The sequence below is a fragment of the Poeciliopsis prolifica genome, unplaced genomic scaffold (assembly GCF_027474105.1).
Source record: "Poeciliopsis prolifica strain line A6 unplaced genomic scaffold, Auburn_PproV2 SCAFFOLD023, whole genome shotgun sequence".
Taxonomy (NCBI): domain Eukaryota; kingdom Metazoa; phylum Chordata; class Actinopteri; order Cyprinodontiformes; family Poeciliidae; genus Poeciliopsis; species Poeciliopsis prolifica.
The window spans coordinates 3,465,271-3,493,187 of NW_026562398.1; the positions used below are offsets into that span (position 1 = coordinate 3,465,271).

Consider the following 27,917-nt stretch of genomic DNA (forward strand, 5'->3'; position numbering starts at 1 on the left):
GTGATATTCCTGCCCTATATAACCTCAACTCTATACATGTAATACATGGTGAAACAAATAAATACAAAGACACCAGGGAAATCATTTTTGGCTTTTGCAGATATGCAGTGGTGCTGATGACATATGTATTATCTTCTTTCCTGGGTGAGTTTGGTGAGGCCAGAGGAAGAAGAAGCTGTGTCTCTTTTACTGATGGCAGCAGAATCCAACGTCATCAATTATAATCTCAACTTCCTGACGACAAACTGAATCAGTGAGTCTCTGATTATTTATGAAGTCACTTTCTAAGACACAGACCTTTACTTACAAGTTTTTTATTATTTTATTTTATTTTTTTACAAACATTGGTAATTTTGACTAATAGACTTTGTTCTTGACAGCTTTGTCTGTGAGGCATCTTTTCCAGACAGACTGTGGATTTCTCATGTTAGAACAAATAAAAAACCCAAAAACATAACAAAAGCTCAGATTACAGAAATGATAAAATGATGTAACCTCGTTATGAACGTATAGTGAGCAAAGAAGACGCAAAGACAGAAAGCATCTAAATAAATCACATTTGTGCTTGAACTGCCTGTTTGGCTGAATTCGATTCTATATGAAATAAACTTATTTATGACATCAGTTTTTAGTCGAATTATGAGATGTAAAAAAAAAAAGAAGAAATCTATTTAAACTTCAGCTCCTTTGTGATTGTGTCTTTGTTTTTTAAGCAGAGCTTGGGAGATAAAAAGTGAAGAGGAGGAGCAAGAAAAGACAAGAGACAGAGGAAGATGTCGAGATGCAACACTGAAAGGCTGACAGGCTGCTATAGTTCAAAAACGTGTCACACAAGAGGATTACAGATTCTTAGTTGTGCTTTTTGGATTTTTGTTTTTACTAAGTTTTCCATTTTGGCTTCATCTTTGTTTTCTAAATATGCAAATAGCGCATAAATTACAGATGACAAAAGTATATATTAAAAATTTTCTATGTTAATTCACTTTGGATGCCAACAAATTTAAATGAAACGTAGGATTATGACAAGTTTGCATGTAAGAGAAGGGAGTAGAACAGTAGGAGAACAGAGTCCGGCCAACAATTATGGAGCAACACACCTTACAGTTATTCTCTCGCTTTTTTTACTAAAAGATAATTTAACACAAAGATCCAGAGAAAAAGACATTGATGACAGATTTTTAACGTTCCCATAATCCCCCTGTGAGTTGCACTAAGCAGGGCCACTAATGTAAGCCACCATTGCTCGGATTCTTTATTGATTTGCCTCTCAGCTCCTGTACAGACGTCTGTGACACCAGGTTCTGCAGGGGTGGTGTTTGTAATGCCACCCCTCTCTGGGATCATCCAGTGCTAGAAGGAGAAGCGATGGCCACCCAGTGAACACTTCCACATCGATTTTTGCTTGACGGGGCTGCCGATCGGGAACTCATACTGAGCTCAGCTTGTGTAGAATCTGCAGCTCTACACTCATTTATGCAGATGCGCTCAGTGAGGGGTTTTGATGCATGCAATGGAGTTCAGCGCCCTGGACGCCCTTCTCTCATGGGCTGCAAAGGAAGAGAAAAAGAGGTTTGGTCAGTTGTGCCCCAAGCTGAGTTTCCTGTTGCTTATTTTGGATCCACAGAATGGGGATTTGGGGCCTTCTGTTATTTTGCATAGAGAGAAAATGAAGCTGTGCAACAGTAGTTCAGTGGGTTAATAACTCTAAAGGAACATTTAACTGTTTTTATTTTCTTTTTACTGTACAGTTTAAACAAATAAAAGTGCTTAACCTGAACGAAACTGAACTTCTTTAATCAGCTCTGAATAGAGACAGTTCAAAACACAGTTCCAGATTTCTGAGTCACTTATTTTATTTTTTCTAATGCTGTATGGTCCTGATTTTGATGTGGAGTCAGCAGGGGTTAAAATGGGAAACCTGAATGGTCCACAGATATATGGTCATATACTGTACAATGAAAGGAGATACTCCGTGTTCTTTCTATTACATCCAGCACTAACTTATTCACTTATTGAGGCAGGGAGCTTTCACTCGCCGTGCATCCAGTAGCCTTTTCCTGACCCTCTACCCATTCCTTGGGGTGTTCCAAGAAAGCGTTCCTTTCTTGGAACACTTTTGATCAAGCTGAACACTGCAGGCTGGGAACACCCCACAGGACCTGCAGGTTTGAAGATGCTCTGATCCTGTCATTTAGTCAGCTTTAGCCAAACTCCCTCAAATCCTCACATTTGTTCATTGTTCCTGGTTTTAACACTTTAGGGGCTTTCACTGCCTGACATGCCATTCTAACAGAAAGGAGTGTGTAAAGATAATTAAACAAGATATTTACATACATATTACAATTACCTTCCTGATATTTTGACTGGTTTTCTATTTGTCCATGTTGTCACAGGAGGAAGCAGCGTGTCTTCGTGTGAAATGTTTTGAATGAACATTAGAGGATCAAAAACACGAATGACATCATCATATGAGCTGTCCTAAATTGTACTTGAGCAGCTTAGAAAAATATATGCAGTCCATACCTGACTCTCGTTGTTGCAGTTGTTTTTATTAGAAGGGACACAGAGCTCTGCGTTATGACCGTAAACGGCTCTGAGGGAGAGCAGAGAGGCACGCAGCCTGGTAGAGCCCGATCAATGCAGCAAAGTTACCCTGAACCGTTTCCCCAATCCGGTGCGTTTTTGGAGGAAGAAGCGGAACTCGGTGCGGTTGCGCTTCAACTCAAATCTGCGGCGTCGCAGCAACACCTTGACCGCTCGCGGAGAAGCTGCAGATTCATAAAACTTGAAAAGCCCCGCCCACACCGCGCGGCCAGCGTCTGTTTACGAAAAGTCACGGGAGCAGCATGGAGCGAGCGGAGAAATGAAACAGCGCGCTGCCAGCGGGGGGAACAGTCAGACTCAATGTGAGCGGACAGTCAGCTGCGCTCCTCGACGTGAAGTCTGCCTCTCTCATGCGCGGTTAGCGTCCGCTGACGTTCCCAGGTTTCACACGCGCGGAGCTTCGTGGCGACTTGGACACGCGTCTGCTGGGAGCATTTCTGGTTTTCTTCTTTTGAAACTAATAGACTTAGAGAGAGAGAGGAAAAAAAAAAAACAATGACGAGGCGTAAAAGGCTCGACCTACCAAATTGTTCCGCCTGAACCCAGCCAAGACCAAACAGCTGTCTCTCTCCCCCCTCCTCCTTGTCGCCCCAACCTCACGGCTTCTTCGGGGGGAGAAAGATCGGCGAAAAGATATAGAAAGGAGTCAGGGGTGTGGGGGTAGGGGGTGGGGGGGCGACATGGATTGTCCGACCGAGAACCCTACCAGGGCTGCGGAATATCTGAAGGAGCTTAACAAGATCATCGAGACCCAACAGGGGCTGCTGGAAAGGCAGAGAGGGAGGATAGAGGAGCTGGAGCAGCAAGTGTCCGACTTGTGCGCGGAGAACGCCTGCCTGAAGGAGCAGTACCAGCGGCACCTGGCAACCTGCAGGCTGCTGCAGGGCACCAGCAGCCTGGTCACCCTGGGAGCCATCAAGGAACATGTCACTCACGACAAGTAAGAGATGACAAATAATCATCACTTTTTCTATATCAAAGTTAAATGCCCCCCACCCACGCTCATCAGCATACTCATTAAAGTTGGGAAATGTCCCCAATGACAGGCTGCCACGCTCTGATCGGCAGTTCATTCTGGGGTTGGTGGCGTCTTGCTGCTTAAAAATGGGTCGCTCAATTACACAGAAAAGCAGAAAATCGCTGTAGTTGGGTTGTAAAAGAGCCCTGAAAATGCGTATGGGGAAACCCTGGCCATCCCTGTGTGCGTTAGGATGAAGCAGCAAGCACACGTTTTAAAACGCAGAGCTGCATTTTGTCTGACCGACGTGCCACAGCAGATGAGCACATTTAGACGGGATGTCAGTGACGCGAATGTGGTCGGTAATGTGTGTTTATTTATTTCCCCCGCCTCTGATCATCTATTCAAATATTTCCCCCTCGTCGCAATCGTGTTCAATAATTTCTGCTGCAAAAGTTGCCATACTTTTCAGTAAAACTCACTTTGCTGCCACCAAAACACGTTTGTTTCGCTGTTTGGTGATAAATCATCCACACGCACACCCACGCACACGCAAAACAAGCTTCCAGGTATATGCCCTTTGACATATGGTGCCCTATTTTTGTGTTAATTTGTGTCTTTCTTTGTATTTAAATTCCTCTTTCTAAAACATCTACTTAAATTAAGCAATATGTGAGAACACAGGAAAATTTGGCAGAGATGAAGCACATGGAAGAGGTTTGAGGACCAAGAGAGCAATCTGGAATGGTCAAATTAAATCACCCCAAATCCTCTGGGACCATTCAAGCCACTTTATAGACAGAAGCATAACAATGCATCCAACTCATGATATTAAGTTTATTGTAGCAATATTTCATGTAAACTAATATTTACTGATGTCAAACGTGACAAAAGATCTTTTTTGTTGTTGTTGTTGTTGTTTGTTTTCACAAAATGGATCTTAAACTGTTTCTTTTTTTTAAAAAAAAGATAATTATTCAGTTTAGGTTTGACCACTGCATTTTAGATTTTGAATTAGATATGCTCAAATATGTTCTTAAAATGGTTTATTAGCGTGGCACTGATGATAAGCTAACTTTATCATCTTTGGGGTTATCAGAGTCAAACTCTGGCCCAAATACATCAGGTTGAACCCCTGGCAACCTTCAAAGTGATGTCAAAACTAATGAAAAGTCGCTATCTGTTCACCAATATCAGCAGATCAACGCATTTCGCGGGCCTCTTGTGACGTCGTCAAGTCAAATGCACACAAAGCTGATTACGCTGTTTGTGTTTCATTGAAGGCTTTTGGAATACCATGCAAAAACATCAGTGGCAGTCTCTATTTCAGTACTTGTCTGTTTTTTTATCTTCAATCCACATTTGCTTTTTAAAGTGCACTGGATATTATCTTTAAATGTTCTGGATAAACACATTAGTATCTGTGAAATTATGTAACAAAACAAGGGACACTAATTGATTATGCAGCTATGCTTCAGGCAAGGCAGTGGGTTGAGCTTCAGGAAGAGGAGAGCAGATAGAGTAACCTCACAGAGCATCTGGCTGTAGTTTCTATAAAAGACCTTTATAGTTGGGCACCATCAGGATTACCCTCCCCGGTTAAAGTTCACTGTTGTTCAGCTGGATTCCCAAAATGCCTCGGCATGCAGACATTTGACTGAGCTTCTGACAGCCTCTAGGATCATGTGATTGTGCCTGACCTTTGTCTCCGGGGACATGTCCATGTCATGGGGATCAGTGGCAGCAAATCAATACTTTTGACTCAGGGGCTGTGTGTCTTTGCTGGTTGATAAAACCCGACTCATGAGATTAGGCCGCTGACCTTTAGCATACTTCCATCTGTAAATCTTGCTGTAGCGTCATGAAAGAGCATTCTGTGGGGGCTTCTCCATAAAATCAGCCTTTTGTCATCTTTGATCCCCCTAAGGCCTCAGTGGCTGTTGAGTGTTGAATTTTACTCAGAAATCTGTTTACCTCAGCAACTCCTGATGGATATGTAACTGCTGTTTGGTTTATGGAGAATGAATTATTTAAAATGTTAGTTATGGAAAGACATTTAAAAAGATACAGAGGCCTTCAGCAAAGCTTACACCAGGGATATGGACCTTTCAATTTCTAATATGTACTCACTGTGCCTTGCAAAAGTATGTGTAGCTCTTAAACACTTCACATTTCCTCACAGTATGAAATGTGAGGAAATAAATAAAAGGAGTCTATTTTTTAAAGATAATTATCCAGTTTAAGTTTGATCACTCCATGAATAACCTTTTTTCTACCATAAACTTGTATATTATTAGAGTTCAATGTGATAGACCAACAGAAAGTAGTAGATAACTGTGAAGAAGAAGAAGAAGAAGAAGTTGCTTTTCATATTAATTTACAAACAACAATTTGAAAGGTGCACCATGTCCAATATTTCCATGCGCTACAGAAACTTCTTAAACTGCAAAGACAGCTGCAATCGTTGGGAGTGTGTCCCCAGCAGGTTTGCACATCGGAACATTGGAGAGCATATGGAAGCATCTCAATGCCTGAGATTGTACACAATGCAATGTGTACACTGAAAACCAATCCCTCCTGGATTGGTTGTCAGTTAGGTTTATCCATCTTCCATTCAACTCTAATCAGCTGTACTGAAGAACAAAATCCCAACAGCATGATTCTGACATCATTCTATTTCACATTGCGTTTTCAAGGTGTGTTCAGCCTATGTTTTCTGCCACATATATCATTGCACATGCAAACCAAAAAGCTTAATTTCAGTTGGACCTGACCGGGGCACATTTTTATGTAAGTTTACTGCGTCCCATTAATGGTTTGTGAAAACTGTAAAGTGGACCTCGTGTAGTTTTCTTGAAATAATATGTTTTTCTTGACTTACTTTCATTTTGTTTTTGGGAAGTGCATGATTGATACTTTCATTTGTCGATAGAAATCTCCCTCCTGAGTGGTGGTTCTGTAGCTTCTCTAAAGTTTCCATGGCCCATTAGGGTTTTTTCTGACAAATTCTGTTTTTGCTCTGCCTGTCTGGTTTGGTGTTGGTAGCTCTACACATGTGCCAGACTGTTTCTCTTTTTGAATCATAAATTGAATAGTAGGGGATTGATAACATAATCCAGCTTGAAACTCCACACTCTCTAGGTTTTTTATTAGTGACAAAAAGTTATTACTATGCTTACTTTATCTTCTGTTGCACAACTACCCTATTTTTTGTATTTGTATATATATGTATATACGGTGTGTACTGAGAACTTACTGTGGTCTCTTCTTTCAAATGAAACTGTTTAGTCACCAGCGAATAGCAATGGAAGCAAATATATCTTTCTTTAGTTCCTTGTTTACCTTCAGGGTTTTCCAGGAAGGTCTGTGCTGAAAGTGTTCTCTGTATCTGACTTTCTCTGCATAATTTCAAAGTGAGTATGGAGCAGCATCAGAAGTGCCAAAAGGCGTACAACTATTCAATTTCTGTGTTTTATCAGAAAACACTGAAAACACCCCAAAATCCTAGCTTTATACATATCTCTATATCTATTTTACTTCCGGGAGCTTTTGTTTGAAGGCAGTGCAAATGCTGACCGAGTTTAAGAAATGCATATTTGACATTTATCATGAGTGCAAGTTATTTTGGTGTTAAGAATTTTATTCTTTCTGAGGCGGTGAACGCTGTCTCTTTTGTTTTGAGCCAAAATTGATTTGAGTGTGTGAATGTTCACACATATTTTGGCCACATTATCAACCGAATAAACACTCCAGAGCAAATGAAGGATCACGTGTCTGAAAATCAACACTATCTTCAAACAGCAGATGTTTGAAGGAACACGCTCCAGTCCATGGCATTGCCTTTATTTCCTCTAAAATGAATGCTGTGCAGGTTGGCGAAGACAAAGCATATCCGGCTTCTTGTGACATGACACACTGAAGTGTCTTTTCAACAGTATGCCAAGAATGTAGACAAAGCTGTTTGTAGTGTAAAGACTTTCCTTTTCCTTGTTCACTTGGATGATAGTTGTCATTGCTGTGACTTACAGGAACTGGATGAGAGAAGCAAGTAGGTTTTCCTCCAGTTAAATAAATAGCCTTTTCCTCTTGAAGAAAAACATGATTTTGTACTATAATTTTTTTTCTGTCTTGTGTCAAATAAAAAGGGAAAGATATTATTGTACATTGACCTCTTAAGAACTTTTGAATATTAGAATATATTTGAATATTTGAACAAATTTGCAGAATTTCTGGGTTTCATCTGTACAAACAGTGAAGTTTGTACAGTGCTGGAACTGTGAGTCCAACATTCACCTTGTTGCATAAGCATCAGAATAGTGTAGTTCTCCTAGAGGAAGAGAGGATGTAAACGCATGTAGAGAAATCTTAAATTAATTTTAAGAACTTCGTATTCATGTGCTTTTAGAGCACTCTTTGATGCACAATATATTGATATCAACATAAGGATCAACAGATGCCTTTTTTTTAACATATCCATATCTGTCCGATAAGTAAAGCTGAGCTGATATGAACAACCAATGTTTGTTTCTATTTTGTTCCTGCTTGTGTTTCAGGGAGACGGTGTTAGTCATTTGGTATTTGTTAGATCAAATACCAGTCCTGTACTGTATTCTGTACAGGATTGTTTAACCGAAGCAGAGAAACAATGAAGGCACTGTGGTCGCTTTTACATGGTGTTGAAAGAAAAGGGAAATGTATATATTATGTGTAATTTCAGGAAATCAGCCAGTGGTGTTAAACTCAGACATCAATATTTGTCCAAATTGTTTAATCAGTGCATACCTAGTTTATACAAATACCCCACTACATGTTCTAATGCCTATCTTTTATGGTGTATATGGACATTTGACGATTGAGTAAATGACGTGTAGACGTAACTTTTTTAGGCACCTGTGCTGTAGCAGAAGGTTTTCTAACTCTGCTCCAAAAGGCACACTGCTCTGCATATTTTAGGTGTTTCCCTGCTTTAACATGCATGATTGCAAATGATGGCCAGTTAACAAGCTTTTGTTGAGCTGCAATTATCTGAATCAGGTGTGTGCTAGGAAACATCTAAAACATGCAGGACAGCGCCTCGAGGACCAAGGCTGGGAAACGCTACGTGTCGCATATGCAATGGTGTTTCACATACATTTCGTCCATGTCAGAATATTCTGTGGCATTCACATAACAACTTGCACTGCTGCTCCAAAATCTTCATTGTTGCTACGCAAAGTTTGTGGCAATGAATTGATCATAATGTTGAATAAATCCATGTATGGTAACATCATGTAGATCATTTGTCAGCTGCCCCGTTTCACTTGACTTATGTTGATTGTGCGATGTAGGGATGACCGACAGATTTACGGAAATCTATGCTTGGCAGATTTACAGTAGAAACCCACTGCGATTGGCTCAGACCTGTTCAGCATCAGTTGGGCTTAAAAAAGGAAACTGAAGTAAACCATGAAAGATGTTTATCAGATTTTCTGTGTAACGCTTTATATAGGCTCAGTTGAGTTTAGTTCCTCACCTCCACTGGCTCCACATTGCTTGATTAACCACTGATCGCTGGATATCACTGATAGCACTTGGAAAATCTTACAGCAGCTCAGACAGACGCTTGTCTTTGCAAGTGTGCAGAGCATGAGACTCCCAACCCCCAATGATTGGTTGGTTATCAAATGGGGAAGAGGGGAAAAAAAAATGCTGCATTAGAAGTTGCTTTTGTGTTTTCAGTGGATTACATTCAACTAACTTGACATAAATAAATCAAAAGTTGTGCTAAATAACATTTGTGGTTATTGTCTAAATTAGTGTTTATCTAACAAACACCACTATGGTCATTGTGGTATACTTACACCATATTGTGTAAAAATAAGACTTTTGATTTATTAGAACAAACAGTTCCTTTTCTGCTGTTTACTTTTTACAGCTAGTATGGCTCTGCCAGAAAACCCAGGGAGTATTTTGTAGTTTGCAGATGTGTTTGTAGATATAAGTACACACTACAGTCCACTTCTTTAATGCCGAAACCTGCTGAATCAGCATTTTGAGGTGAACTTGAAACGAAGTGTAAAAGCTAATGGCCCTAAACAAGACATGCACATAGAGTAGCTGAGTTAGGGACTGTGCTATTTCACCTCCAAACTTCCAAGCTTGTATACACTAACTCAGTTTCTAGCTGTAAAATGGACAGTGTTCAGTTCGGTGAAATATTTTCCCTGTGTACATTGAAAAAGTAGAACGGTAATGAAGTTGTCAAAGAAATGCTCAAACATTTGGTGGACGTGGAGTGCAGTTTAAAAGTTTTCTTCCTTTTTTGTCACGCTTGCATTTTTCAGAGCATCAAAGAAATGTTAATACCAAACATAGATAATCTGAACGAATACAGAAAGTGATTTTAAATGAGATTTTCAATATTTATTGAATGAAAATAGCTAACCAAACTACCCTGGCCCTATGTGAAAGTAATGGGAATTGGTTCTGCCACTCTTTGATAGCAATAAGTGCCATCACTTGTCTTAATTTTCATGTTGCTGTTAATTTGGTGGGTTTGTAAAATACCCAACATAAATGGCATGCTTACAGCTATGCTAATCCATTTCAATCAAGTTTAAATCTAGGCTTTGTTTAGGTGACTCCCAAACTTTTATTTAGTGGAGGGTTTTCTAGCCCTTACATACATTTACTAATTTGCTTTAGATCACTGTCTTGTTGGATGTGTAACCCAAGAACAGTTTAGCTTAGGGTGATGAAGCAATGGGTGGGGATTCTTCTTTAAGGTTTTAAGGTAGAGAGAGGAATCCATGGCAATTATGTTGACCTGTCCAGGGGCTAAAGCAGCAAAGCAACTCCAGATGATCACACTTCAGTCTTTTCACATCTTTCACAAAGGTCCGCTTTTGTCTTGTTGATATTTTTCCAGACGTCTTGGTGATCATCAGTTTTATTTGGTAGATTTGACACAGGTCATTCATTACTTTCAGTCAATAGTGGCTACATCCATGGTGCTCCAGCATTAATAGCATCATTTCTCAGTCTCTTTGTCATTGTTGAATCCTGAGCATTGATCCTAACTAAGGCAAATTAAATCTGCAGCACTTTAGGTGTTACTCTGGATTCTTTTCTGACTTTATAGCTGTGATGTTGATTTGCTCTTGGAGTCATTTTGGGAAGCCAATTACTCCTTTTACTTCCACATTAAATATAGATGCTTTTGGGGTAGATGTTTTTCCCCTTTAGTAAATGAAATCATCATTTCAAAACTGCATATTGTAGTGTGTCTGATGATAACATTCATTTGAGCTAAAACATGTTCGTGTGACAAAATTATAAATAGCAAAAATAGAAATCTGTAAGGGACCAAATATTTTTCCATTGCACTGTATGTCAATGTGCTGCCTTTATCTTAATTTACTCCTTCTTTTTATTATTAGATACCTACTGCAAATACAGCACATCCTGTTTGTTCATAGTTTATGTGGAAATAGGTGAGGTTTGCTTTTATTTCCAAGTCGGTTCAGCATGAAGATGTTTCAAAGTCTTCTTTCATGTTCGGAGAAATATAAAGGAAGGGAGAAAGAAAACAGACTGTGCACAACCAAACACGTGAGTGAGTGTTTCTTCAGCAGAGAACTCCATTAATGTGTTTGCTGCTATCTTGGGTTGGCCTAAAATAGGATGCTATTTTCCCTTCGTGTTGTGTCTGTATTTCTTTCCTTGACCCTTTTTTTAGAAACAAAAGACAGAGAGCCACAAATGTGATGCACCACAGATCGCAGAGCTGGTGTTGCCAAGTCAACAGATTTGTCTGTGGATTGTGCAGAACAAGCTCCTGTATAACATGGTCAGTCTAGTTCTATGGGTGTACACAAAGGCTGCACATATTTAGGAAACATAGTAAGCACTGATCCTGATTCTAAACTGTATGATCTGTCTTTGGGAATTGGCACCTGGTATGTAAAAACAATTTGCAAAATTTTGAGATAAGTTAGAAACAACATGCTACTCTTCTCTGTTTACATTTCTGACTATCTAGTTTTCTTTTCTAATATATACCAATGACGGTTATTTCTAAACTAATTTTAAAAATGCGTGTCTCCTTTTCCTGTATAAATCCAGTATAAAGTCACTGCTGACAGTGGTTCTGATGAAAGGTTGCTGCTGGTTTAATCAGAGTGCATCACTCACGATATTAACCCGTCTCTGGGGTATGTGGGTGTATACTCCCTGCAATCACTTTCATTTCTTATCTTCTAACTGCTTGGTGCATCTGCCAGTCCATGTTTAGCATTCAAACTTTGTCCCAGGCCCAGATAGCCAACCGAGTGTAAACAATATTTGGGATGCTGACCCGATCTCTGGAGAGATAACTTCTTCAGCCGGGGATGGAAATCAGCTGATGCGTCGTTTCCAGAAAAGCTGTATTTGAATGCAGTTCTTGAAACTCGAAGCTCTTTAATGCCTGGTTTGGCAGCTTATCTTGTGTTGCACAGAGAGAGGCATACTCGTTGTTTCCTGACAGAATAAAGGAAAATCAGGCATCAAAAGGATGTCATCTCTCAAGTTGTTTTTATCTAAGTAGTCATTTAAATTTCTCATAAATCTGAGTGGGTAAAGAAGCAAAATTAGACTTAAAGATCAATTATTAATGAATGACGTGAGAAATCTTTACAAACTCCAGCACCCGTCTTGTTAACGCACTAATGAGCGTTTCCGTGCTGACGAATGTGCATCAAAGCTCTGGAGGTGTCAATTCATCTCAACCTCGATGTGTGAAAAGATGTCTCCCTCCACGTTCTCATTTCTGCAGCTTTGTGAGGCCAGGCTGTACATACAGTAAAATAACGTTTTATGGTGTTTATGTTCACCAGTATATTTTTAGCTGTGATTAAACTGAAATTGCTTTGATGCCGTAGCCCTGCAGTTTTTATGTTCTTGGTGAATTCAAGCAGCAGCAAAATTATGCAAATAGGGATTTTTGATTGAAAATGTCTTTACTGTATTCATTTTATTTCAGCAAAGACTTGGACAGCTATTTAAGCAATTTAGCTTGAAGAATTTCTTAAAACATAAATAAAAAAATAAAAATATTAATAAATGTTGTCATATCTCTGGATGTTTGACCAGTAAAACTAAACAGAATAAGGTAAGATTCAAAAAATAATCTTACCTTCTTTTGCATTTGTATTTTTTTGTTTAAACTGTTTTTTCCTTTTAAACCTATTTTATTAATATGCACATAACATTATTGGCATTGTCATGAATGATGCAGAAGTTGCCAACCGTTTACATGTAAATTCAGTAAAGTTAATCAATATTTATTTTTATTTTGGAATGTAATCATGAAACTTTTACAATAACGTTGAGTAGAAATAATCACAATATATCTTAAATAGAAATCATAAAATAATCTGTAACTTTTATTATACATAAAAAAGCAACAATTTTAGTGTTGCAAAAATAATATATTGGATATTTCAAAACTATTTTTGATTAGATTTATTTATATTTAAAAATATAAGTTTATAAACCACTGTTAAGTTGAATAGCGGTTTTTCCAGAGCTTATTCTTCAGTATAAAACTGCTTTTTGTCATTTTATACTTGTTGTAGTTACAGAAGCACAAGAAGCTGACGATTAGATATCTAATTAGGCCACCCTACAACTCATAGTTTGCTCACTGTAGTGTTAAAGCAACATTACTTTAATAATTGTAATTCGTGTGCCTACTTCAGTGTCCACATCATGATTTTGTAAAAGAGTAAAATATGTTTTTCTTGGAAGCCAAAAAGAGTGCAGTACCTTTTGTTGTTGTTTCTTTTCAGCCAGCTGACTGTTAGCACACAACAACCAATATACTAAGGACAGTGAAGCTCTGCTCTATGATCCATGTAGCGGGACAAAACCCTGTTCACTCTCCCTTTTTCTATTGTACCCCATTAAAATAGCTTAAACTGCAGGCACAGCATGACAGAAATCTTGTGGGAATTTGAAATTAGCTTTTTTAAACCTTGGTGTTTCTTGATTCACCCCCTGTCTACTTTTGTAAATAGTTTGGAAATAAGATTGTGGATAAAATTGTTAGGTTGAATAAGGCTTTTCCCTAATATTCTGTTCACTCAGGTTTCAGAGAAAGTTGAAGCCTGCTTAGAATAGGTTTCCATAAATATCACAGGCAATAAGGAAAAAGAACAGATTTTAGGTTAATTCATTTCTATTTATTTTTTATTTAATTTCTTGCTGAAATGATGCATTGTTCATTGCTGTCTATTCTTCCATCTTCAGTTCGATGTGGAGTAAAACTTACTTGTGTCATAATATATCTAAGCCCTATGTAGATCACTATAATGGGGAATTTAACATGTCCAGCTGCTCGAATTGTTTGTGTTCATAAATAAATAACTGTGCGGTCTAAATTTTCCTCCCGCATGGTTGCGCAACATCTTCCAGTTCGTTTGTGAATATTGGAAATGTTGAATTTGCAGCTGGAGATCTTCTTTTGGTCTAATCAAATGTTATTTACTTCAACTGGTCCGCTGGTCCCATCCACAGCTCTTTTAACCCTCTGGTGCTGCTCAGCATCTGTTTGGATGATAGGATTTTTATAGAAAATGTATGCTCTTCTATTGAAAAGCTGAAATAATTTCGAGACCTACCAAAGGTGTCCTCAAGTGAAATGAAATTATATTTCCCTAGATATAGTGACAGTTGAGAAATTTACCCTTAATGTGCAATAAAATTGTTTTCATCTGCTTTCTTATGCTGCCACCTTGCTTTGCAGATATTGCAGCTAGCATGCCTTAAGTTGTTTTAGCAATTTAAAATTTCATAAGGTTCATCATATGTCAGGTCACTCAACTTAATGTAGTTCCCAGTCTCACTAAATAACACATATCATGCGCTGTGGCAGCACCTATCAATTGTACAGGCATGTCTGAATGAAGCATGAGAACATCAATAGAGAAGTGTCCAGTTTGTGATTGACTTAATGCTCCTGCTGCACCAGATCAGTGCAGCCATTAATTATGTGTAGAAATGATAAAGAAACTTTGATTGGTTAAGATTGGATATCCTGCTGGTCTCTGAAGGGACACAAAAGTTTCAAATGTTGTCAATTTAAATAATTGACTTTACAGGATTGTACTTTTAGAAGAACCAGAGGTCAACTGGGAGTATCATTAGTTGTCTATTTTATGTTCTTCATTTTATTTTGCTGTGCATGCCATCTAAGAATGTTTTAATGATTCTAGATGTGAAGAAATACAGTAGGATTTGTGAATCAAGTTCTGTTTTAACTGAGAGGTAAGAGTTAGTGTGTAGCTTGTTGCTTATGTATTTCAAGCCCGTCTCTGGATAAAACGTGCACAATTTATAAAGCCTTTCTTCATCAGGGCAGTATTGCATACTTTATAATGACCTCACCATCCAGGGATGAAAACTCTGTGCTTTGAACAATCAGCAACAATTAACACAATTTACCAGAAAAATAGGTTGGACTACAGTGAGTAGGAGCCACTGAAAGCCTTTTTTGGTCTGCTGTGGTGAATCAATCTTGATGAGAGCAGATGAAGCGTCTGCATACTGTGGCTAAATAAATAAGTTTTGTCAGAATTGTGTTACCCATGTGGCAGAACTTTCTTTGAACATCCAGAAAACCCTGGGTCAGCCTCACTTTGCTGATAATAAACACTTTAAGCTATAATCTCAGATGTGTTGAAAGAGAGTTTTATTGAACTAAAACAGTGGGTTTTCCTATATAAATTCAAAGCAGATATGCAATACTAGGACATGGTTGTATTGCAGATAACCACAGGACAACTTTAAATACAAATAATGTGGTTTAATGAAATAGGCACCATATATTAAAGTTCTGCATGAGGGCTGTTTCAGGTTGTTGATTTTGGCCTTTGCATATATCTTCTTAAAACCTCTGGTGACTTTATAATTGCCTTCTTTATTAGTTATAATCTTGGCTTCTTTACTGTAATTTGCTGCCCGAGGAAACTTCAGCTGCCCTCACTAAGCTCCTGGATGGAGCCTGTGTACTGAAGATTGGCAAGTTCATAAACAGTTCACCCCGAGCCGCTGTAGCAGGGTTAGCATGTGTCTTGAGGCCCCTCAGCAGGAAATAATAGCATAATGGGGAATGCCTTTTCCTTTGGCTGGTGCTGTCCACACGTTTACCCAGTGATCTGCTGAACAATCAGTACGCCAAACAAAATTTACGAGCACACACTCTCCCGCTCTTCAACAAATGCCTTCTAATGAAATACCCTTGATAGATTAATGTCTACGCAGGAATGATTTGCATTTGGTCTAACCTATAAATCTGCGGCAATGGCCAAAGACATGGAGCTTGCTCTCAAAATTAGCTGCAGGCTCCCTTCATCTGTAAGAGACCATGTCTCTCCAAGCATTTTAGTATGGGAGCAATCCTGCTTGAAGAAAGCCATCAACTGCTGACCCATTGTTACTTGAATCAAGTCTTTAATGTAGAGTTTAAAACATGCTTTTCTACTTTGATGCTGCATGTCATTTGCCTCAAGGGAAAGCATAATTAAATCTTTAAGAGCATTCCTTAGGTTACAAGCTAGGGAGTGGGATATTACAGTTTGATATGGGGAAAAAGCTTTGCTTTTCTAAAATGTTTCTCTTTTTTTTCAAAATTCCCTCTCATTTGCCTGCTGGCCAGTCTCTGCTTGCAGAAAGAACACCCTATCCTGTTCTCAGCCCTGAGTCTCAGTGGTAAAAATGAAAATATGACTTGGACCAGCCAGCAGCAGTGGGACTTTAAAGTGAGAGGAGCAGTTAGGCTGAGGGAGCGACAGAGATGATAAATCTTTGAGAGCTGCAGACCTCACTGCAGGCCACTTCCTGTCACACTCACAGGCTCCTTATGAAATGGTCATTACGAGACAGTAGCTGGTCATTTAGGTATTTCAAGGTTTTAAAAAGTTCTGAACCACTAAAATTTTCAAATCATATCATCCGTACTGTTTAAAGTTATTTTAATAAAAAGTTATACAAAGTGCCAGAGTGGTTGGCATTCTGCTTAGCTTTGAGCATGGAAGCTGCTCCCCCACACTGTTGTGGTCAACTGTTAATAACTTTGCATAAACATTGATTATTGTGCGTCTATCTGCTTTCTTATTTGAAAAAAGGTAGATGTCGAAATGACAGAATCTTTTCTGAGTCAATCATATTCTGTTTGATTGATCCAGCTGCTGGATGGCTTCAGTTGTAGCCAGCTGAACTACATCAGTGCAATTTTGCAGTAGAACAGATGTTTATGAGAGTTTACCTGCTGTTTAACCCATAGTCCAGTAATTCCTGTCATTGGTAGTGGTGGGTGTCTAAAACTCAGCCTTTAAAACTAGGTTTGGGTTTTGGCATTTTGAAAAGGTTTTAACTTTTACAGTAGATTTTTGCAAGATGCCATTTGTTGCAGGTTTGATGAAAGAACTTGATTTTAGGAGATAAGAGTTCTTTGCTGACATTAGACCAACAACATATTGGCTTATAAGAGACACTTTGGGCTTGCTATAGAGACTTTATGACCCCAAAATCCCCTGGGTAAATATGACATGACATGGAGCCCCACTTTTTTATTCAGACACTGCTCACATATATATGTTTTGACACAACTCGGTGAGCAGGACACTTTCACAAAAAAAAAAAGTCCAAATTCAAAAATTTCCAACAACTAAACAGATACTTATGAATTACCAAAAGATACTAGTTATATTTAAAATATTTGTTTAGGATTTTGAGCAATTATGCAACTGGGAAATGTCTTTAAAAACATTCTTTTTCCTTTACTGAAGAAATATTCGAAAAGAAAACTGCCTTTCTTGATGTTGATGCACTCCACGACTGGTTTTACTTTAGCCTGGTAAAGCCCCACCATACTCATTCCACACTGTTTCATTATTCCACACTGTAATCAACACTAAAACATCACACTTGAAGGGGCCAGGAGGCCAAACTGAGGTTGGCTTGTTCATTCTTTATTTCTTCACAGTTGAACCAATTATCCAGCTCTCAGCTGTCAAAACCAGCTGATGCAGCAGCCGAATCGAAGGCAATTTGTTGCGTAGTACCTGTGGAGAGCCATTTGAAAGGCTGCCACTAGTTTTCTGCCAAGCCGGAGTGTGTGTGTGTGTGTGTGCGTGTGTGTGTGTGTGGGTGTGTGTGTGTGTGCGCAGCTGACAAGGTGGAGGCTGAGTCAACAGCTAAACACGGACGAGGATCTGCTGCTCACACATCTTCTTAGTCATCAGGGAAATATGTCAACACAGACTTCCTCTTCTTGCACCACACATTGTTTGGGTTGAAATTTTAGTGAGAAGTAGTACATGTAAACGAGTTAATTTAGACGCACACAGTGTAGGCACTGTAGTTTTGGTTTCTGGCTTGTGTTGAGTCAGACGCAGCTGACGAATATCAGAGTGGCTTGCTGGTTTACATTGGTTTCCAGTCATTCCTTCGGGGCTGTAATTTGTTTCCACTCGGCCTGCTGGTGTGTGTACTTATTTCCTCTTTTTTTTTTTTTTATTAACCTCGGACTTTGTAAAAAACGCTTAGGGCTTGTTTAAATCCTGGCAATATTTTCAGGAATGCATCCAGAATAAAAGTCAGATCTCCTGGTATCTCTTGCTCCATGTGTCAGGTCCGCTGTTTCGCAGTTTCTCAAATTAAGGTAGGATAAAGGTCAGCCAGTTTTTCATTGAGAACAAATGCTTTAAGGGAACCGAAATGTAAAAGTCAGAGCTAATTAACCTGTTCCAGTGGTTTCTTCTACGAAGCAAAAGTAGTTTGTTTCAAATAAATGAAGGGTAAATAAATGTATTATACAATGATAACCAAAAACAGTAGCAATCCTTCTGAAGTCGTCTGGCCGATGTGTGAGAGTCAGGCCTTCCTTGAGGGGATTTGAGAATGTGCTCATAGGTTACCATACTATAAAGTAGTAGGTGCCTCAAAAAAAAAAAATACCATAATAAGAACAGGACTGCTATTTCTTGTAATTGGTTTTATGGCTTTGGTTTCAGTTAACATTTTCTGTTCTGAAACACTTTCCAGATGGTTCCCTATATAGTGCAGCCACACAGAGTGGATTCAAGTCATAATGCAGTTTTGCATGAGAATGAACATATCAGCAGTAAATATGTCAAAAATAAATTTTACCACATATTTACATAAATGTGGACCTGAGTGCCATATTGAGTTCTAATTTTTTAAGAACAAATGAATTTGTTGTTTTTTGGAAGTCTGATATGATTTAAGAGAAACAACATGAGTGAATAAAAAAAAAAATAGTATTTGGTGCTTTTATGACCAAGGTTCTCAAATTTACAAATGATTACAACTGGACAGCAATCCCTCATCCTTAACTGCTTTAACAGAAAGAAATCTCAAGCAGTTTTTTTCTTGGGGGTGGGGTTGGGTGGTGGTTTATAAGTGTGCGGTTTTTATTGAAAGAAAATGCACCTTTAAATGCAACTTTAAGGGTGACCAGAAGCAGGAATGAGAAATTTGACTTGCAGCTTGAATTTGTAAGTCAAAACTGACAAGGTTGAGGGCATTTTCTAGGAAACCCACAATATTTCACATTTTTTATGCTTTATTTTTCTGATGCTTTTATATCAAAAGTGGGAATCATCTTGCATTCTAAATTTATGACACATTTAAAAAAGGATCAAAGAAGACTCACAAACATAAAGAATTATGCTTTCAACCACAAGGTGACATATTTCCTTATAATACAAAGAATTTACTTCAAATTGTGGCAGTGAAATCAATACAATATATTTATGTTTTGGGAAGAAATGAGATTAATGTGTCTTGACTTCAATTTAAATGACATGTCACTGGGTCAGTACATCAATTCTTTAGGGCTCAGTCCCTCTGCTCGTGCATCTCACACTTCTTGACATTTATCTAAATAATGTATTGGCTGGTAGTGCAGTGTCAGAGTAAATAATGAGAAATCAACGCAGGTGAAGAAAGTGGGCGAACTATTTGGAACAGTTTCCAGAGTTTTGTAGTAGTGCGTGTGCATGTGTATGTGTGTGTGTGTGTTTGCGACAGATTGCCACCCTCATTTTTCTGGGCCAGACAGCTATTGAGGGTCACGCACCAGTAACTCCATCCAGATGCAGCACATAATGTGAGAAGCAAACCTCCACAGAGGAGCGCTCTTCCTCATGTTTGTGCTGCTGGTTTCTGCAGAAAACATGAATGCTAGATGTAAGTCAGAGCTAAGAATGTGCAGTAAATACCTCTAGTATAAGTATTTCACTGAGACAGTGTTGCAATGACAAATCCAGTCCCCCATAACCACGCATCTGGGAAAAAAAACAGAGCAAACTCCTCTTTAGGAGTAAAACGCTGTACACTATATCATGACCGCAGTGAAAAATGGATCTTTTGAAATATTGACATTTAATGGGCTGAAATGTAAGTCATGATGAAGTGCTGAAGCAACCTACTAACATTAATGAGCTGCTGAATTTGTTTGCAGGTTCATTGATCATTTTGTGACATTGTTGTGAATGGAGGCAAATGTACAAATATTGTGATTCATTATGTTTTTATTCTGTCAGCGAGGAGTTTATAAGGGACAGCACATAATATTTCAAAGTTGCTGCTGAAGAAAATAAATAACTTTGGCCAAGTTCAATGATAACCTCGTGGTTTATTAAGCACAGTTTTGGAGGAGTTTGGAGATACATATGCAAATATACCTATATATTTCTAAGTTAAAAGTAGAAATAAAAAAAGATTGTTTTTGCTTGTAGAAAAATATGCTTTCTGTTTATTATGTGTTCTTTTTTCATTTTTAAATGACTTTGCATAAAACATTTAACACAATCTTTGTCCTATCTCTTCTTTAAATAGAAACAAGTTCAGTTTATTTCATCATCATTCTCGGTTGCCTGGACACCAATCCAGTCCCTTCATTTCAAGGCTAAATGAACTCATCTTATTTTCACTGCAATGTTTTTCCTCCCCTGGTGTTTAGCTTAATCTCTTTCTATGTCTCTCTCTTGCTTGTTTATTGAAATTTAAAGATTAAAGACATATTTAGTTGACATCTTTATTTACTAAAAATGATGCTCTGATCAGGGATTTGTAGCGAATTTCAAGTCTACAATAACAAAACAGAGTTCTTTTGCATAAAATGGTTTGCCATGAAGTTTTACATATGCCCAAATTGACTGAGAGTCTTAACGAAAGTAACAACTTCCACATCAAAGATTGTTGCCCATGTCGTAGAGTTTTAAATATGGTTTATTCACTGATCACAAAAATGTTGGTTATTTGATTTTTGCGATCAGTCTGTCACTGGTCAGGGCCACTCAGGTCCAAATAATAGCCTGATTCCAGACATCAGTAAATTACTTGCTGTCACTAAATGATGGTAATTTTTTTCACAGCAAAAAGGTGACAAGAGACATGTTTTATTTTTTGTTTTTTTAATTTTAATTTAATTTTGTTTGTTCACAGAAAGGACAATTGTTATTCAGAATTAAAATCATCTTTTGCCATTTTAATGTGGTTTTTACAGACATCATCACATGTTCAATCACAGTATCAACTGTTTGCATCTTCATGCAACCCAGACATTGTGACAAACATATGGAGCTCTTTTGGTGTGTCTGTTTTTTTTTATTTTTTTTTTATTTTTATGTAGCCTGTCAATGTTTCACAATCAGACAGTGGTATTAATCTGTGTTCTGAGCCAGTTTAATATTTTCTCTTGATTAGCAGGTGTGCATACATTGGAAATCACTCAAGTATTCTTCCTCTTTCACTTTAGTGGGGGATGATTCTTGTGTTTTGTCATGTTTTTGGCTTCAAAATCATGAATTTGATGAGAGCAGAGCCATGGAATTACATTGCTTTGAAAATAACCACGCTAACGGTTGTTCAAGTTGACTATTTAAATGACTGCTTTTTTCTGTTGCATAGTCAAGCTTGTTTATATGCTTTTAATCTGAAAAACTTCAGTTTCCTGAATACTTGGTGCTGTGTAGAAGTCACCAACTATGTAATTAGGCAACATTTTGTAAAATACTTGTACTAAATTCTTATGAAAAATATTTATATTTGCTTTATTGCCACAATAATGAGAGAGCATGTCTTCAAAATGTTAAGTTTGCATACAGAATGATTAATATCCAATTTTAAAAATCAAGGAAAGCCCAGGAAAACTTCTGAATGGTTAACTAACCGATTGGAGGAATACTTGTCGATGCTGTTTAGGGCCACACCTGAATCACACTGCTTTATTGTTTGACATGACTGCAAAGTCAAAAGAAATCAGTCAAGACATCAGGAAGAGAATCGTGCAAGTCTGGTTTAGACAATTTCCAGATGTGTTTAAACAATTATATGCCATTACATATAGACATGAAGAGAGCAGGACAGTAGCATCATGTTCTGGGGCTGTTCGGCTGTTACGCTTCGTGAAATGGAAAAGGAAAGAACATTATGTAGTAATATTGACACAACATCTAAAGATATCAGCCAGGAAGTAAAATCTTGGGCAGAGATTGATCCTCCAAATGGACGACAACCCTCATCATACATCCAAAGTGGCTTCAGGACTACAAAGTGAATGTTTTCAGGTGGCTTTTACAAAGCCTTGATCTCAGTCCTACAGAGAATCTGAAAAGGTGTGGGAGAGAAAGGTTGCCTATAAAAACTTTAATCCGTTATATGAGTTCTGTCAGGAGGAATGGACCAGATTTCCAGTGAACTTCTATCAAGAAGCTTATGGAAAATGACAACCAAACTTTTGACCGAGGTTATGCAATTCAATGGAAATGCTGCCAATTACTCAGTGAAAGTGTGTATGTGAATGGGTGAATGACTGAAGTGTGAAGCGTTTTGGGGTCCTCTGGGCCTGATGACGTGCTACACAAGTACAAAGCCGGATGTGTGTAAATTTCAGATTTTGAAGACATTAATGAAATAAATCTCTAAGATATCCGTTCTGTCTTTATTGTGGCATTTAGGAAACTTGGCGTTAATAAAGTTCTGGTTTCAGTATGTATGAAATATGTAATGCACAGGAATGTAAGAGAAGTGTATTTTTTTGCAGTATCATTTGATAATCTTAAGACGTGGTCTCATCTTAAACAGGCTGCTTAAATTGGGCTGCTGTTTTGTGATTTCTGCATTGATTTTGGTCATTGTAATCAATTTGTCAAGGGATTAAAGAGAATGCTGACACAGCAGTTTGAGGTCATATAATTAACCTGAGCAGCTTCAGCTAAAAGAAACAAGGCTTTATTTAGATTGCTCATTCACTCACTTCTATTTATAACTTCTTTTGATAAGATATGACTCTTTATCAGATTGTGTGAGATGCTCCCAACAAGTGTTGCTGTTAATTCATTCACATGTACAGTCAGATGTCCTTCTGTATTTAGGGCTCACTAAAGGTTCTGCAGTGGAAATACACTAAATGAGTGTAAATGTATTCCTCTTGTAAAAGGGATTCTCCCTCAAAGAGCCAGTGCAAAATCACTTTGCAAATATTTCGCCGAAATGTCATGTAGTAGCATTTTATATACTTTTTGTAGATGATGTCGACTTACATAAGTTTTCTTGAACAAGCAAATATAGTCAGAAAAGTCATGTTTTTTTTTTCACTCTTTATTTTTCAAAATCAAATCAACTGTATAACTTAAATTAAACAACGGAAAAAAAAACTTATTTGTGAAGCTTAGATATTTTACTTTAGCGCGATCACAGCAACAATTTGATATACCTTCGAGCTTTTATCCATACAAAGTGTACAAGAAACTAACTTTATCTCAAACACACCGGCCAAAGCAAAACAGCTTTTAACAGAACATGTTTAAGAGGCATAACTATAAGAAAAAAGTATATTGAAACACAAGTTTAATGCACATTTAGAAGGAGTAGTCTCAGATGGAGCGTTGCCCTAAGATGCGATTCAGTGCTGCTGCATGGCCTGCAGTAAATGATGTTCCAGTTCGTTTGAAGCCAAGCAGCAAGCTATGATTAAACGAGCGAGGCTGCTGCATTCCTGCAGTCGTGTCCGGTTGCACTTACTCCTGCAGAAAGGCAGATTGATAATTTCTGAGTCAGCATTTTCCATGCTCGGTGTGCCCTCTGTTCTTTTCCACCCTCAACAGGAAACAGGCTGTCCTCATAGCAACAGATTATGTATCTGAGGTAGAGGAAACGGGGAGTGAATATGCCCGCCCCTGTGGGGCAGAGTGATGCCACTGACCCTACAGGCAAAGGCAGAACTTTAAGATTTAGTTTAAGGAAGTGGGTGGGATAAAGTATTAGTTTTACCACTGCAGCTTTGGCCGCTCCTGGTCCAGCATGGAAGGAAGCAATCACACACCTCGCAGAGGCCTTACTGTGGAATAATGCTTCCATTGGGATTTGGCCTTTCATGCATTATTTAAAAGGCTTTGGGAATGGACCTCAGTGAGCTTCTGCAGACTGTATTTCTACGCAATGCAGGAGAAAAACAGTTTGATTTAAATATGAGCTTTAATTTAGGTGTACATTATAGGCTTGATGGATGAGGGACATATATATATATATATATATATATATATATATATATATATATATATATATATATATATATATATATATATATATATATATATATATATATATATATATATACTGGACAGCACCAGGGCCTGACATGATCCATGCCTACTGGCTAAAGAAACTCACTGCTCTCCATGAGCAACTGGCAGGCCAAATGAACCAGCTGCTGCAAAGTGGGACTCACCCTGAATGGTTAACTGAAGGGCGAACAATCCTAATCCAGAAGGATCCATCAAAGGGTCCAGTCCCACCCAACTACCGACCAATAACCTGCCTCTCCACAACCTGGAAGCTCATGTCAGGCATCATAGCGGCCAAGATAAGCAAACACATGGATAAACACATGAGCACGGCACAGAAAGGTATCGGTGTAAATAGCAGAGGAGCCAAACACCAACTCCTCGTAGACCACACAGTTGCCCGAGACTGCAAAACCCGACACACCAACCTGTGCATGGCTTGGATTGATTACAAGAAAGCCTATGACTCAATGCCGCATACTTGGATCATTGAATGCCTAGAGATGTATAACATCAACAGGATTCTGAGAGCCTTCATTGCAAACTCGATGAAGCTGTGGAAAACCACCCTTGAAGCCAACTGCAAACCACTTGCACAAGTGTCCATCAAATGTGGCATATACCAAGGAGATGCTCTGTCCCCGCTACTGTTCTGCATAGGCCTGAACCCCCTCAGCCAAATTATCAACAAGACTGGCTACGGATACCGACTCAAAAATGGGGCCAACATCAGTCACCTCCTCTACATGGATGATATCAAGCTGTATGCCAAGTGTGAGCGAGACATCGACTCACTGATCCACACCACAAGGATCTACAGCACAGGCATCGGGATGTCATTCGGACTAGAGAAGTGTGGTCGGCTGATCACAAAGAGGGGGAAGGTGATCCGCACAGAAGGAGTCTCACTCCCACAAGGAACAATAGCAGACATAGAGGACAGTTACAAGTACCTAGGTATACCACAAGCAAATGGCAACCTCGATGAGGCCACAAGGAAAGGAGCCACAGCTAAATACCTCCAACGAATAAGGCAAGTCCTGAGAAGCCAGCTCAATGGCAAGAACAAAATCCGTGCGATAAACAGCTATGCCCTACCAGTAATCAGATACCCTGCTGGAATAATTAGCTGGCCAAATGAGGAGATAAAAGCCACAGATATTAAGACTAGAAAGCTACTAACCATGCATGGAGGGTTCCATCCCAAATCCAGCACCCTGAGACTGTACACGAGCCGCAAGGAAGGAGGCAGAGGACTAGTGAGTGTGAGAACCACTATCCAGGACGAAACAACTAAGATCCATAAATACATCAGGGACAAAGCCTCAACAGACAATGTGCTCAGTGAATGTCTCAGACAACAGGGAACGGAGGTTGAGGTGCCAGAGATACCATCATGGGAGGACAAGCCCCTACATGGGATGTACCACCAGCAAATAACCCAAGTGGCTGATATCAGTAAATCCTACCAATGGCTGGAAAAAGCTGGACTCAAGGACAGCACAGAGGCCCTCATCCTGGCCCCCAGGAACAGGCCCTAAACACCAGAGCAATAGAGGCCCAGATCTACCACACCAGACAAGACCCAAGGTGTAGGTTGTGCAAGGAGGCCCCTGAGACAGTCCAGCACATCACAGCAGGGTGCAAGATACTGGCAGGGAAAGCGTACATGGAGCGACATAACCAAGTGGCAGGCATTGTGTACAGAAACATCTGTGCAGAATATGGACTGGAAACCCCGAGATCAAAGTGGGAAACACCCCCAAAGGTGGTAGAGAGCACCAGAGCTAAGATCCTGTGGGACTTCCAGATCCAGACAGACAGAATGGTAATGGCGAACCAACCAGACATTGTCGTAGTGGATAAAAATCAGAGGAAAGCCGTTGTGGTAGATGTAGCAATACCAAGTGATTGCAACATCAGGAAAAAGGAGCACGAGAAACTGGAGAAATACCAGGGCCTCAGGGAAGAACTGGAGAGGGCCTGGAAGGTGAAGACCACAGTGGTGCCTGTGGTCATCGGGGCCCTCGGGGCAGTAACCCCCAAACTGGAGCAGTGGCTACAACAGATCCCAGGAACAACATCAGACATCTCAGTCCAGAAATGTGCAGTCCTTGGCACAGCCAAGATACTGCGCAGAACCCTCAAGCTCCCAGGCCTCTGGTAGAGGACCCGAGCTCAGAGGATAAGAACCACCCGCGGTGGGTGAGAAGGGAATTTTTATTTATATATATATATATATATATATATATATATATATATATATATATATATATATATATATATATATATATATATAAACTTTATTTTTTAATAAAAGCAGTAAGCTTGTGAATATAATAGAGAATTTACTGTGTCAAGACACGTTTACCTAAGAGGACAAAGAGCAAATATCGGGAGAGTAGACTGATTCTAACTGAATGCTAATGCTTCAGTGTAACTTTAGGATAAATACAATAATTAATTAGTAGTTTTGATAAGATTGTGTCCTATTTTTCTGTTCTTGTATTCAACTAAGTATATATTCAATTTCAATTGCAATTCAGTTAATTTTCACTTCAGTCTTACGTCAAAACCAACAAAACCTCTGTGAGAGGTGAGAGCGATAGCCCAGCCCACCAGATAATGCCTGCACATTCGCAGTTAAGAATAGTACGGTTACCAATTCAGCGATTTTTTTTGCTGTATGTGATAACATTTCAGACAAAAAAATAACATGGAATTGGCAGATCAGGATTTATTAGACATTGGCGATCGACCAGAGAACTGCAATCGGTGCACCCTTAAATAAAAGATGCGTTTGTTTTGCTCCAAGTTTACAATAAAAAGGAAAACATTTGTTTTGACATTCTTAATTTAAAAACAAGCATGCAAAACTGAACTTTTCTTGATATGTTGGTGTTTGCTTTGGGCTGGCCTTGAAGTGGCCAAGAAGGTTTGAACTTATCAAACAGCAGCTCAAGATGGGCACAAAGTGACGTTCCACATGAATAATAGTGACTGATGATGCGTCATGCTTCGTACGCTGCAGCAGACACTCCATCTGTCTTCTGTGGAAGTGGGACCCTCATTGCAGCGTCAGCATACTAAAACAAATTGTAACGAAAACAGCTTTGGTGTTTGAGGTAATATTAATAGTGGTGATAGTAGCCTGAAGTGTTTTTTTTGTTGTTGTTTCAGAATATAATAACTCCTTCCATTTATGGTTTGCGTATAAATGAGTGGGTGGAGGGCAGTGTAAAAGATAGGTGTTTCATTCAACAACTGATTCATGATTAGTTTGAGTTTTTCCAATTTTTTTTCTTCTGTAATGTGTTTTTTACACGGCAATCAATAGCTTGAGTAATTGCTGTTGTAAGTGAACCGCAGAGAGTGAATCGGTGAATCTCATCCACCCACCGTGTTTCACTGACACTTCTGCAACCTTCACCTGAACCACTTTCTGCAATCTCAATATTATAATATGCACAAAGAAAAACAGCTAATAGCATGTTTTTGTTGTGCTTTGTAGGAATTATTAAGAGATGATTAGGGTCGCTCTACAGACATCTGTGGAAACATAAACAAATGTTTCTGAAATAGAAATGAAGTTTCAGAGGGCTGTTATTTTGTGAACAGTGCAACATTTCTGCACATAGCCTGCAGTATTTAAAAAGTCCACACAAAGTCAAGTCTGTGTGGACTTTACTTCACCGTTTTCCTCCACAGTGAGAGGAGCCAACCAGGCGGCTCATAAATTT

General features: G+C 38.9%; 1 protein-coding gene and 1 long non-coding RNA gene across 4 annotated transcripts in view; one reads left to right on the top strand and one right to left on the bottom strand.

Moving 5' to 3' along the window:
- Positions 1 to 298: 298 nt before the first annotated feature.
- On the bottom strand, positions 299 to 3,112 carry LOC129370431 (uncharacterized). Its single transcript, XR_008607057.1, has 2 exons — positions 2,524 to 3,112; positions 299 to 1,547 (listed from the first exon to the last, which is right to left on the bottom strand). It is a non-coding gene; the product is annotated as an uncharacterized LOC129370431 (long non-coding RNA).
- A 172-nt stretch (positions 3,113 to 3,284) lies between these two features.
- LOC129370430 (IQ motif and SEC7 domain-containing protein 1-like) overlaps positions 3,285 to 27,917 on the top strand; it is a 116,310-nt gene continuing 91,677 nt past the window's right edge. For all 3 annotated transcript variants that reach the window (XM_055046418.1, XM_055046427.1, XM_055046425.1), the window contains exon 1: positions 3,285 to 3,544. In XM_055046418.1, the coding sequence (XP_054902393.1) occupies positions 3,285 to 3,544 (260 nt within the window). The remainder of the gene's footprint in view (positions 3,545 to 27,917) is intronic.